Source organism: Cryptomeria japonica, chromosome 10, assembly GCF_030272615.1.
Source record: "Cryptomeria japonica chromosome 10, Sugi_1.0, whole genome shotgun sequence".
NCBI classification, from domain to species: Eukaryota; Viridiplantae; Streptophyta; class Pinopsida; order Cupressales; family Cupressaceae; genus Cryptomeria; species Cryptomeria japonica.
In genome coordinates, this window is record NC_081414.1 from 387104251 (window position 1) to 387116810 (window position 12560).

The window sequence follows — 12560 nt, forward strand, 5'->3', positions numbered from 1 at the left end:
CGCAAGGGGGCAATTCATTTAATCATTCCATTCCTCCTTGTAGTGTTCCTCTTGTCCAATCATCTCCTATGACTAATTATCATAGGGTCCCACCACCTTACTCTTTACCTTCTTTCAATAAGATAACACCTCCATCTCAATCTAACACATCTAATATGAACTCTTCGACTGAAGCGACCATTAACAATCTTGCACAAACTGTCTCTTCTTTACAGCAACAAATTGCCTCTATGAATCAATCTAAGTTTAGTGTGCCCACATTTGATGTTGCGAGCCCACTTTCTCTTGACATTGTTCGAGCTATTCCCCCTAAACATGTTGAAATCCCGCATTTGGAGCTTTATAATGGTAAAGGAGATCCTCTAACACATGTTAAGACTTTTCAAACAATTTGTACTGATTTTGCTTATGACCAAAGGTTGCTTGCAAAACTATTCACTAGAACATTAAGAGACAAAGCCCTACAATGGTATTGCTCGTTGCCTTCCTATTCTATTACTTCTTTCGAACAACTTGCAAATGCTTTCATTCAACAATTTCAAAACAATATAAGTCCTAAAGTTACTTTGATTGATTTAATGCATTGTAAACAAGGTGTTAAAGAAAAAGTGACTGATTTCATTGGTAGATATAAGCATTTGTATGCTCAAATTTCTTTTCCAGTGCCTGACAATGATATTCAAAGAATCTTTATTTCTAATTTACAAAAAGATATTCAAGACAAACTTCTGTTTTCTGAGTTTACTTCTTTCCAACAGTTGTGTGCAACTCTTCACAATTATCAACTGACTGTGAGTCAAATGGAACAATCACATCCTATGGCTCCGAGTGATAAGGGTGATAACAGTCAACAACCATTTGGGAAGTTTAAACCGAACAGAGACTCCATCAAATTCAATGAAAACATCATCAACAACAATGTGAATGCAGCATCAGGTGTGCCTCCTATTTCTAAATTTTTCAAGAAAGAAAGAAAGTATACTCCTTTGAATGAATCATTGCATAGTATTATGAATAAATTATTGGAACAAAATGTGCTTACTCTTCCTCCTATAAGACAAATTGATCCTACAAAGATTACTTCACCTTATTTTGATAACAAAACCTTTTGTCAATTTCATCGTCAGCCTGGGCATGATACTGAAAAATGTTTTTCTTTAAAGGGTAAAATTCAAGATTTGATTGATAATAATACTATTTCTATTTCTGGAGTGAATGATAAAGGCAATACATCTGTAGCTCCTCCTAATCAAAATCTTCAGATTTTCACTGATCCATTACCTTCTCATACCTCTAATGCGATTGAGACTCATGATTCCTCTCTTTCATCTGATGGTCTTGTGTCTATGACTCCAAATGTGATTAACTTTGTAGAGCAGCAAGAAAACCCTAAAGAACCTTCCATCACATTTGATTCCAATGAAACCATTAGGGCACCTGATGGTCCTTTATACATAGTTGCAAAAGTCAAGAATACACCTTGCCGTGGAGTGCTTATTGATCCTTCATGCATGGTTAATGTTATTACTGAAGAATTTCTTTTTACTTTGCAATTGAATCAAGTGATTTATGATAAAACAAATGTGATTGTGAAACTATTTGATGCATTTTCTTCTCCCGCAATTGGTTCTATTACATTGCCTATTGAGGTCTATAACAAATCCCTTGATGTGAACTTTGCTATTATTCCATCTTCCGAACAATTTCGTGTGAAGCTTGGCTATCCTTGGCTATCTTCCATGAAAGCTATTGCTTCTCCTATTCATAAGTGTTTGAAATTTCCCCATAATGGTGAAGTTGTTACTGTCAATCATAGCCTCTTTAAACCAGCTGAAAGAACCTCTAGTGTTCCTCTTGATTACTTTTGGCCTAAAAAATTCCAATCCCTTCCTCCGCGAAGTGATCATCTTTTCAAATCTTATCAAAAGTGGAAAACAGATATGATCCTATCTTTAAGTGAACCTAGAACACCTAAACTTGACATTCCTATCATTCTTGAGAACGAAGTTCTTCCTTTGAAAGATAAAACTAATGTCTTTCCTCAAGAAGATTCCCAACCCATCCTTATGGATGTGACTATGTCTAATAAACTTCCTAAAAGTAGACCTATACCTCCTCGTTATGATGGACTTGGTCTCCTTCCTAAACCAAAAATTCCTCCTTTATATGGAGCAGTTCCTCCTCCTTCCTTTTATAGAGAGAAGAGACCTTCTTCTTCTCCTATTATTCAGCCTAAGAGACCACAACCTAAACACCCAAGTGATAGGGATGAGAACATTCCTCCTCCTCAATCTTCTTCACTTCCTACTAAGACTAGACGAAATCGTTCTGCACGTGAACGCCGATGAAAGCGTCGTCTTAGGGCTCAAGCAGCTGCTTCTCAAACTTTGAAATCTCCAAAAACACCTTCAACAAGCATTATTCCATTTTCTCCTCAGCCGGACATTGAGCCTAAATCTCCTAAACATAAGATGCATGATGGTCTTGATCCTATGCGAGTTAAAAATCCTATTTTTATAAATCTTGATGATGATATAGATGAAAATGTTATTCATGATGAAAATGTTACTCCTGTTCATTCTGATAGTGAATATGAACTTGTTGATATTGATAACCATTTATCTAATGAATTTTCTAAAGCACTTATCCTAGCTCCTAGACAAGAACAATGTGGCTCGGAACATGAACATAGCCCTTGTTTGGATCTTGTGATAGCTCCATCTGCTATGTTGAATGTTCCTCCTCTAGCGTGTTCCCTGCCTTCCCGAAACATTGATCAGCAAGATCGGGGGGTAGATGACGTGCTAGACTAGTTACATTAGCATAGCAGATTCTCTCCTCCTCTCTTGTGTTACTTCTTCTATATGTTATTCTCATTCTTCTATTTGTTGTCCTTAGTGTTGTCTACTTGAGGACGATGCAAAGCATTGAGATCTCTCGATCTCTCTCATGTTGACTCAAAAGACACATGTGTTCCCTTCTTCTAGGTGACCTTCCTTGATTGGGGAATGAAGAACAATTATGCATACATACATATGATATATACATGACTTATCATACAGCATACTGACCCCAAGGAAAGCGAAGTCACCTCGTGCTTTGTGTTTTGTGTCTATTATCCTTGGGCTTATGTCACACTTGGGGGCTAAATCCTTGCGATAACGTGCTCCTTTCCTTTCTCATTCTTATGTGTATCACTACGTTAAAACAATCACCCCCGGTGAGGCGTGTGCGATCGCTTTAACGTAGGGGGGCATACATCCCGTTCATATCTTTTCAAGATACTTGAAAATTTCTTGACAAATTTAGCTTTGCCTTGAAAATTCTTGATATCTTTCTTGCATGACTCATAGTGAGGGAACCTTACTACTGACAGTCATGGTTCTCCCTCGTGATCTTCCCTTTTACTTTGTCAATCGAAGTCGTAAGATCCTTAGTCCACTGGGGGCTTGGTGTGTCTTGCCTCCTTGACGTGGTGAAAGTCTTTCAATGTTGTTTCCTTGTACTTTACCGGAAGTATGAGCATACATACTCCCGCTAAAGTGGGGGCTAAATGTAGCGTCCTAAAATTGCGACACTTGCAATTTCGACTGCATTTCGGTCTTCACAATGGCGACGCAACATGCAACCTGAATGGAGACCCCGAAACCTGATTATGACACTGAAAACTGCATTTTTCAAGTACCCTGGCCTGAACCTCCTTGCACCCTGCTGTCCCAGGAGGTGGGACTAGAGCGCCCAGCGCCCTGGTCCCTGGGTCCTATTTTGGGCCCGGTCTCCTAAGGGGTCTCGGGTCTTTTTGTTTGCAATTTGGAAATTAACTTTCCTGGTCGGCCTAAGGTCGGGAACATCAGTCTATCAGCCCTAATTGACAAGTATATAAACTACATTTTCCTCTCCCATTTGGAAAGAAGGTCATATGATGAAAAAGGCGTGGAAACTATACTCAAGCATTCAAGCATTCAAGCATTCCTTCAAGCAATTGATCATTTCAAGTCTCCATTCAAGGCTAAGTGTTGCATTCAAGACAAGGATTCAACCATTGAAGAGGAGATCACATACTACTACAACATACAACATACAACATCTAAACCTTCGCACATAAGGATACAAACATCCTTAGAACAAGGTATTAGTACTTGTTTTACAGTCATTTACATTTACAGCTCTTGCTCATTTCTTGGTTAATTCCAAAACCGGGGTTTGACCTAAAGGCAAACCCCTAATCCCTAACCCCCCAATCGTCTTCGCTTTTCTATGTGTAGGTTGCAGGTACGCGGCTGAGATTGAAGATCTGGAATCCTTGTGCAGAGATGAACAGATCCCCCTTCGTTTCGCGGATTTTTCGGAGGACCATGGCGCCGGGCGCCATCGTCCCAACAACTTTTGCTCAAATTTGCAGGACAGCGCCGTATCGACATTTTACTGCTAATTCCAGGTCCGCAGCTTCATAATGTATTCCTATCTCAGTTTATAAGCGAATCTTTGTCACTTTTTATACATTCCTAGCTCAATTCTTCTATGCACATTCTTTACAAAAGAGGGTAGCCTTGCTGTCTTAACCCTTGAAACTCATTTAGCATCCAATCTTGCATTGCGTGGGATTGGATCTTGTGGGTTTCAACCCCTCTTTTGAATGTAAAGTCTCCCCCCTAAGTGAAAACCATCGAATCCTAGCGAACCTCCCTTCTCTCTCCTTGGAGTTGGAAGAGGGGAGAGCAACTAGGGTTCGATCGCGATTTTTTCCGCTTTACACCTTCCTATATGATAAGCCCTTTGTTTTGTTTTGTTTTTTATTACAATGAAATATTGCATAAATGCCTCAACTATTGATAGTAACAAGATATATTCATTGTGAAGATATTATTTATGAAGATCAATTATAATTTCTTGAGTGATGTAAATTTATTTTTTATCTAAAGATTTATTTTTTAGGTTTCTTCTTAGATATATTTTGTATTGGAAACTTAGATCATGAAAGTTCCATATCCATTTAGATTCTACAAATCTATTTCATATTTAGAAATTTCATATCCATTGTAATAAAAAATGTTCATTCTATTTTAAGTGCACAATGTCTATTAGATTTTGGATTTTAGGTGGATTAATTGTTGCATATATGATAAGGGCGGAGTATGGCAACCGTATATATATAAATAAATCATAATAAAGTTTGTATTAAATTTTAACAGCTACAATTGCTTGACTAGTGTTGTCATAGGGATTTGCACCCGATGCAAATATGAAAAATATGTATCTCATGCAACATGGGATGACTCTCAAGCTATGAGTATCCTATAGTGAGAGTAGACCTCCAAATTATGGGTTGGCTCCCTTTAGATAACCTATAAACTACTAATTTTTTGATGGAGGAAAAGGGATAAAGAGATTCTGGAAAAATGATATTACTACTACTAATAGGTGATACACCAAAGATAAAACTTGCTAATGCTATTGAAAATCACAAAACTAGTCAATTAAAGAAACCACCCTATCTCACAACTCAACTGCACATGCATGCAAAAATTATTCTTATGAAAGTTTTAAGCCTTCTGATGTTCATGAAAAGGAAAACAATTATGTCTTCACAATTTTAATGCAACATAATGCAAAATGCATTCACAGACTTGCACTATAAAATGTTGTTCCTAAATCAAGCATTTAAGGAATGAAATAAAAATAAAGGATTTCAAGATAAAATCACAATATCCTTAACAAATTACTCACATACAATGATAAAACAGAAATAATTAAGGAGGAAACAAGCTTCTTCTATTGAAAATTAGGATCTTTCTACATTACCAATTTGAAAATACTCATAAGCAAATGAGTTACAGAAGTATGAAAAGCTTCTAGAGAAGATACAATACTTAGAACTAGAGAAAACAAAGAGAAGATGAAAGACTTGTTCAAAGGGCTCCAAAATTTCAAATTTTGAATTTTGACTCCAAAACATGATGTGTTGTCACCTTTCCTCCAAATCAGGCATGAGACTGAAAGAAAACTCCTCAAAATAGGCAAAAGGAGTCCTGAATTTGCAAACAACTCCATGGGGTCATATGCAACTGAAAATCCCTCCAAAATTGAGGTGTAATTGAAAGAAAAAAGGAGTTATGCCCCTCAAACTACTCCTTGACTCATACTCCACCCCTTTGGGGTCTTTAACTAAAACTAAACTATCAATCAGGTGACCAAATCACCAATCTTTGCTCCATATGTCTGCAAATCCCCTTAATTACCTCCTAGATGCATGCAAAGCTTCAAGGCTTAACTAAGCCTTTATCTTGTTTATCTCACCTAAGCACTTAGCTCTATTTTTGCATTTCATAATATCGTTTATTTAAAGTGATTTTACATTATCACTTAAATAAAGACTTACAAAAGTAAATGCAAAAAAAAACATCCTCTAAAAACCCTAAGGAGGCTTATTTGACTAAATCCATATAAGTGTTTATCATACACTTAAAAGAATTACAAAATAAAAGAATATGCCACAAATAAGTGTGAAAAGAAAGCTTTCTTTTAAAAATTTTTAAAGGAAAAAAAGGCCTTTGCCCTATCAACACATATTAGGGTTATCAAACCCTAATGCAAAGGTAAAAATATCAAAACATCTCATCCTTTTTTCATTTTGCTTCTTTGTTGTTTGAAGAGGGCGCTACCATGAGAAGCCTAGGGTTTGTATTGGAAATCATTTTTTGAGTTGTTGTTATCTTGATTTGCATAAGACTTCTACAAGGAAAAGTGAGGTAAGCACCCTGCATCTCAAATCTGGAATTACCATTTGCAAAGGTTTGATATTGTGCCATGAACTATATTCTTTGCTTCTTCATAAGCACTGCTCTGTCTAATGACAATGTCTTGTGTCTTTATGCTCTTAATACTTCATGGCTTTCAACTGTGGCTTCTCATTAAGGTCTTTGTCTTTCTTGGCATGCAAACTCATTATGGCTTCATTACCTAGGGCTACCAGGAGGGATTTTGACCATTAATGGCATTGTTTAATTTATTCTTCATGATTGTGATCTTAGTCTTTCTCATGGTTTTGATCTTAGTCTTTCTCATGGTTTCGTTGTTCTATAACTTTCTACATTATTTCAAACTGTGAGGGTTGGTTGTATTTACTATATCTTTAAGATTTCACTTGCATCTTAGAGACCTATGATTGTTACTATGCTTGTGATGACTCTGCTCTTTGGTGTCCTCGTGACTGATATGATATGGGCTACTCCCAAACTATACATTCTTACTGCCTTTGTGTTGCCATGGCACAGACTCTTTGGCTTCCTCCTACAGGTTGTAATTTATGAGTTCTTCAATGGTCTGTTCTATATTTGTGGCAGGTTTGGGATCTAGTTTGTTTCATATACTTAACACTTCTATCATATGATTGTTCCATGCTTGGAGGGTATAGCACTTTCATTGTGCTCTTTCTCCTTCTATGATCTCAGTCTTTTCACTTCTCTTTTATGTAATTTGGAGTGCATCTATGGTCTATAAGGTAGTGATTGTATCTTTGTCTCTTGGTCTTTGTCACTTTTAACGTTGCCAATATTCTTCTTATAGTATCTCCTTGGGCTTTCATTTTGTACATGGTTGCATATTGTTGTTGTCATCAACTTGGTAGGACTGATCCCTCATCTTTTATCTCTAATCTACCTCAGGGGTTTTGCACATTCTTTAGTAAACTTGACATTATTGAGCTCTATTCACAAACTGTGTGTTCTCTACTTGCAGATTGTGCTTTATCCTCTATAATACACTATCATCTATCAACAACTTTTTATTGTGCTTTTGGCTCAAATTTGACTGCATTTGAAAATGTATTATGACTATTTCATGGCTTTGAGAAAGGTGACTACTCTCATATATTTTGGTGACTTTCCATTACTCAACCATATACCATTTCTCTATTTAGCATGCCTTGTATTACTCATCAAGATTTTCTCTTGTAAAAAGATCTTTGTCATCTTATAAATACGGTCATGAGATCTTTGTTCCATTGGATATGTGATTGTAACTGTCACATTGATCATGTTATTGTCATTATTCACTATGCTGATTGTTTCTATGTAAAGAGTTACAACTTATCTTTTCCAGTGTTTACACTTTACTATGTCCTTGATGAACTATTACAGCTACTATTGTGACTACTGGGACTGCATGTTCCTCATGATTATCATCATACCTAGAACTGTGTATATGCCTTCATAGCTTTGACCCTGAGTATTAGGTGACTATGTTCTTGTTTGGACTACAAAAGTTCTTGGATCAAAGATTATGTTTGCATGAGCTTTGTTTAGGGCCATAAATGTTATAAACATAGATTGATATCAACTTGAACATTAAAGGAATTGTCATTCTGGTGCAGTCATGATTAGGAGGGACCTCAAGGAGATCAAACTGGATCGTGCAACAAGAGTAAACATGATAGAAGCAGCACAAGATGATGGAGGCAATGCAAAACTGATTGATTTATATCATGAAAACTAATTACAATCTGTCGGCAATAAGGTTCGACTCATAGGCCTGATACATACATGCCCAAGTACATTATCGATCAACTCCAGACCTCTTAATCTCAAGATTGATCTTATATGTTCGAATTGAATGATTTCTAATGCTTAATTATATTTATTTATATAATATAGAGGGATTTGCTTTGGCCCAAGAAGAATCAAATGATGATGAACAAGATGAAACGTGCAAAACTACTAGGTCAACTTCCGCCAAAGAGAATCCTCTAGAAAATCCAAAGGATGAAGTGCGTACCAAAGGTAAGGACGGCCATATGCCAAGGAACATTGGAAACAAGGAACTCAGGATTCGCAAGCTGTAGAAAGGATCTACCAAATTCACCAGAAGAAAAATAGGTCCAAACGATTCTAGTTTTCTATTGGGACTCATTAAATTTGATTAATTTGAGAGGCCCATTTCAAAATTTTGCTATTTCATTTTCAGAAAGGCACCTAATCTCATTCAGGTGGCCTAGTTAGAAAGAGGGTAAAATGGAGCCAACTGATTTTCGAAGGGTAAGGCTTGGGAAGTGTGTCCTATACCTTTCATTTGGCCTATGTAGTGTGTTGCAACTTTCATATTTCAGTTTTGATCAGTTTATCAAGTACCCATTTCAAGGGGTGAGCTGAAAGTCCATCATAAGCTCGAATTCATATTTTACCAAGTAGCCTACTTTGAGCGCCTATAACTTTTGCCAAGTTGATCCTCATCATGAAATTAAAGGTGTATTGAATTGTATACATAAATATGAGTCAACATGCAAAATTTCAAGTCTTTATGAATCCATTTGCTCAGTTTGGTAAGCTCAATCCGTTTGCAGTTTATGATTTGCACAAGTCCCTGTTTGAGGAGCTAGTTAGAGCCCCGTTTTGCACATTTGTAAAAGATGCCTCGGTGAATGTCATGTCAGAATGTTTATTCTGAGCTATTTTTGGTATAAAATACAAGCTATGTTTCAAATTTCAAGCTCCTTCCAATCCGTTTGATCAGTTTTCAAAAGGGTTTCTTGAGCCACCTTATTCAGTGTTTCGTACTTTCATTGCTACATCAGTTAAAGTGCTATTTTCATGAGCGCACCATTTGCACCCAGTCAGCCTTTTGGTCAAACTGAGTATTCTAAGATTTGATATGTACTTCAAGGTACCTATGTCTCATATTTTAGGGTCTACGAAGATTGTTTGATATTTTTAAGAAAGGCATCATGAGTTGCCTACGCATTGACTTCATCAGGTCCGCAGTGCCAACAAAGCCAGTTGGTCATCTTTGACCATTAATATTTCTTCACTCGAGATTCATCTTGAGAAACCGCTTGATAGAGTTTATGTTTGTATATCAGAGTACATGCCTATTAGTTGGCGAAGTCCAAAAAGGTGTTTTGACTAGTTTGAAAATTACGTCTTTGCGATTAAATGCGAAAATGTGGTGCAGGCAACTGAAAGTCGCAAAACTCAGTTTAATGATCTGAAAATGGTGTCGATCATTTCCAGAGGTATGTTTAAGGTTCATGAGGCATTTCAAAGGTTATTTACATGAAAACGAAAAAAAATTTAGCCGGACCCACTTTGGGGCCCGACCTGGCTTGCCACTTCATGCATCTTTTCAGGCAAAGTTTAAATTGTTATTTTAAATCATATGTTATATGATTTAAGTATAAAGGAGGAAGATGTCCAAAAGCATTTAAGAACTGCCGAGTCAGAACTCGAACAGGGGAGAAACTCAAATTTATTTGACCATATATTGGTTAATGATGACTTGGATACATGCTATGACAATCTCAAGGAAATTCTTGGCCTTAGTAATATGTCCTTTCCATTGGGAGCACCCAATAGTCTTCCTAATCCATCAGTGGTAGATTTTGAATTCCCTTATGATCAATCTGCATCATTAGTGAATCAAAAAGTAATAGTTTATGGTGGTATTGCAGCAGATGGAAGAGGAGCAAAAAACAATGCATGTCCTTGATGTGTCTTCTCTTGAAGGTGGAGTTCCAAGAAGAACTCAACGTGTAAAAACACTGGCAGTGGATGGAATCAGTAATCCATGCACCTGGCTCAAATAAAGTCCTCCATCTAAAGAACATGCAAAGAAGTTTCAACCAGAAGTTTGTCTGGTTACGGGAAAATGGTGGGGTTCCTCTGCCAAAATCCCTCTCTCACGTGGCAGATTGGGCATAGAAAACAGCAACAAATGTCATTAGTAGTTTGAAAAGGCATTAGAAACCCCAACCAAATGCAATCTGGTAGGTGCATTCTCCCCTACGTGGCTTTGGCAAAGGCATTAAAATGCAACAAATTGCAACTGGCAGGCATAGTGCCAATGTCCTCCCTACCTGTGGCACATAGATGGCTATGAAGAAGACATTGAAACCTCTGGTGTAAATTTTAACAGTCCCTTGTAATAAGGTGAAAGGAATTAAAGCTCCAAGCAAATTCCAGTGTGGCCTAATGAAAAGACTCAAAAGCTTCAACTGAATTTCATGGGCAGCGCCATTGATTTCCTTCAAAAATGTAGTCCCAGGCAAATGCATTAATCCCACATTGGTGGTGAGAGGGAAATATGTGATATTTAAAAGTAAGGCTTCACACAAGTATAGTGTCGAAAGCTTGAGACTTTTAACAGGATGGTGTTGGCTGGGCGCCTTGGCGGACCCCACGCGCATGGACGCGTTTCTTGAGGTGACCAAGGAGGCCAAGTGGAGACCAGGTGGACCCCACATAGGCACATTTCCTGAGGCAAATTTTGTAGTGAAAGGGCGACTTAAATGGTGAGCAAGTTTGCAGCAGATCGACAGTGCACGCAGTTTCACAAGCTGAAGTTGCTTGAGGATTAACCATGGCAAAGTGGCGAAAAGCACATGCGAAAAAGGGGATGGTTAATGATCGTGCAGGTTCATCGAGATCTGACATTTGGCGCTCTTTGGCAAGCCGAAGATGCATGCCCATTAACCATCGCGAAATGGCAAAAGATGACATGGTGTACAGATGGTGATGATGCAGCAGTCAACTAGCAGATAGATGAGGTGTCATCCCAGGTGGCACCCAGTGGACCCTCCTAGCAAATCGCAGGCTGCCACGTGGTAGGGCGTCAAGCCAAAAAAATGGTGAAAAATTAAAGTTAAAATGCATAGTTTCAACTATAGAGTAAATTCAAAAAATTTAAATGATGGTGCATATAAAAGGATTAATTCGCCCAGAAGTTAATTTTTGGCCAAATATGCAAGTATTATATATCACCAGAAAGCTTTCAGAATGAGGAATGCAGTTATGAAGTTTGTTTCAACAAAAATTAGATATTTAGAGAGAATTTTTCATGGGAAGGAAATGAAATTCAGTTAGGGAAAGAAGACACGTGGCTTGTTCTGATGAAATCTGATCTTTTCCTCTCTCCTTATTCCCATTTATTCTCAATTGTAAGGGTTCTAGTTTTTTTTGAGAGATTTTCTCCAAGGGAGAAATCCAAAATTGCAGGTTCCAATGATGGCATCTTTTTATTTTTGCAAATGACAGTGTGTTCTACGGGGTTTTTCAGTGTTGTCTTTGTTGTAGGTTTTGTTTCAGTTTGTAGGTTTACACATATGCAAGGCATGTGTGATTTTCCATGAAATTGTCTTCAAAAATGTATTTAGATTCATTTAATTTCATATTGTCAAGGATAATTTGGAATTGTCTCTTTTAGCCTTCTCTAAGAGTGTAATGTTTTCCTTTTGGGTATTCTTCAAGGAAGAATTTAAATCCTGAAACCCAGCATTAATGATTTTGAATATATATTGGATATTTAAGTATGGTTTTGTGACAGAGCAGAAGATTGTATTAATGTAAGGCATTAATACATGAGAATTTAATGTGGAAAGTAACTTGTAATTGGGATCTCTCTTCCAGTTGTATACATGACTTTGTGGCCAGGATTAGGCACTGGTCTTTTACAATGTTGAAGGATTGTCAGAACAACAATTTAAACTCAAATCAGAATATCTTTATTTTATGTTTTGTTTGAAATGTTTCATCTATCTCATGCTCAAACATAGCTAAGTTATATGTGTAGAT

The 12560-nt window shown here is 37.2% G+C and overlaps 1 protein-coding gene across 1 annotated transcript in view; it reads left to right on the top strand.

Annotated features, from left to right (window-relative positions):
* The window catches only part of LOC131071681 (guanylate kinase 1-like), a 40206-nt gene extending 29727 nt beyond the window's left edge, over window positions 1-10479 (top strand). Inside the window, exon 2 of the mRNA XM_058007619.1 lies at window positions 10167-10479. Within this exon, the coding sequence (XP_057863602.1) occupies window positions 10167-10479 (313 nt within the window). The remainder of the gene's footprint in view (window positions 1-10166) is intronic.
* Window positions 10480-12560: the final 2081 nt, after the last annotated feature.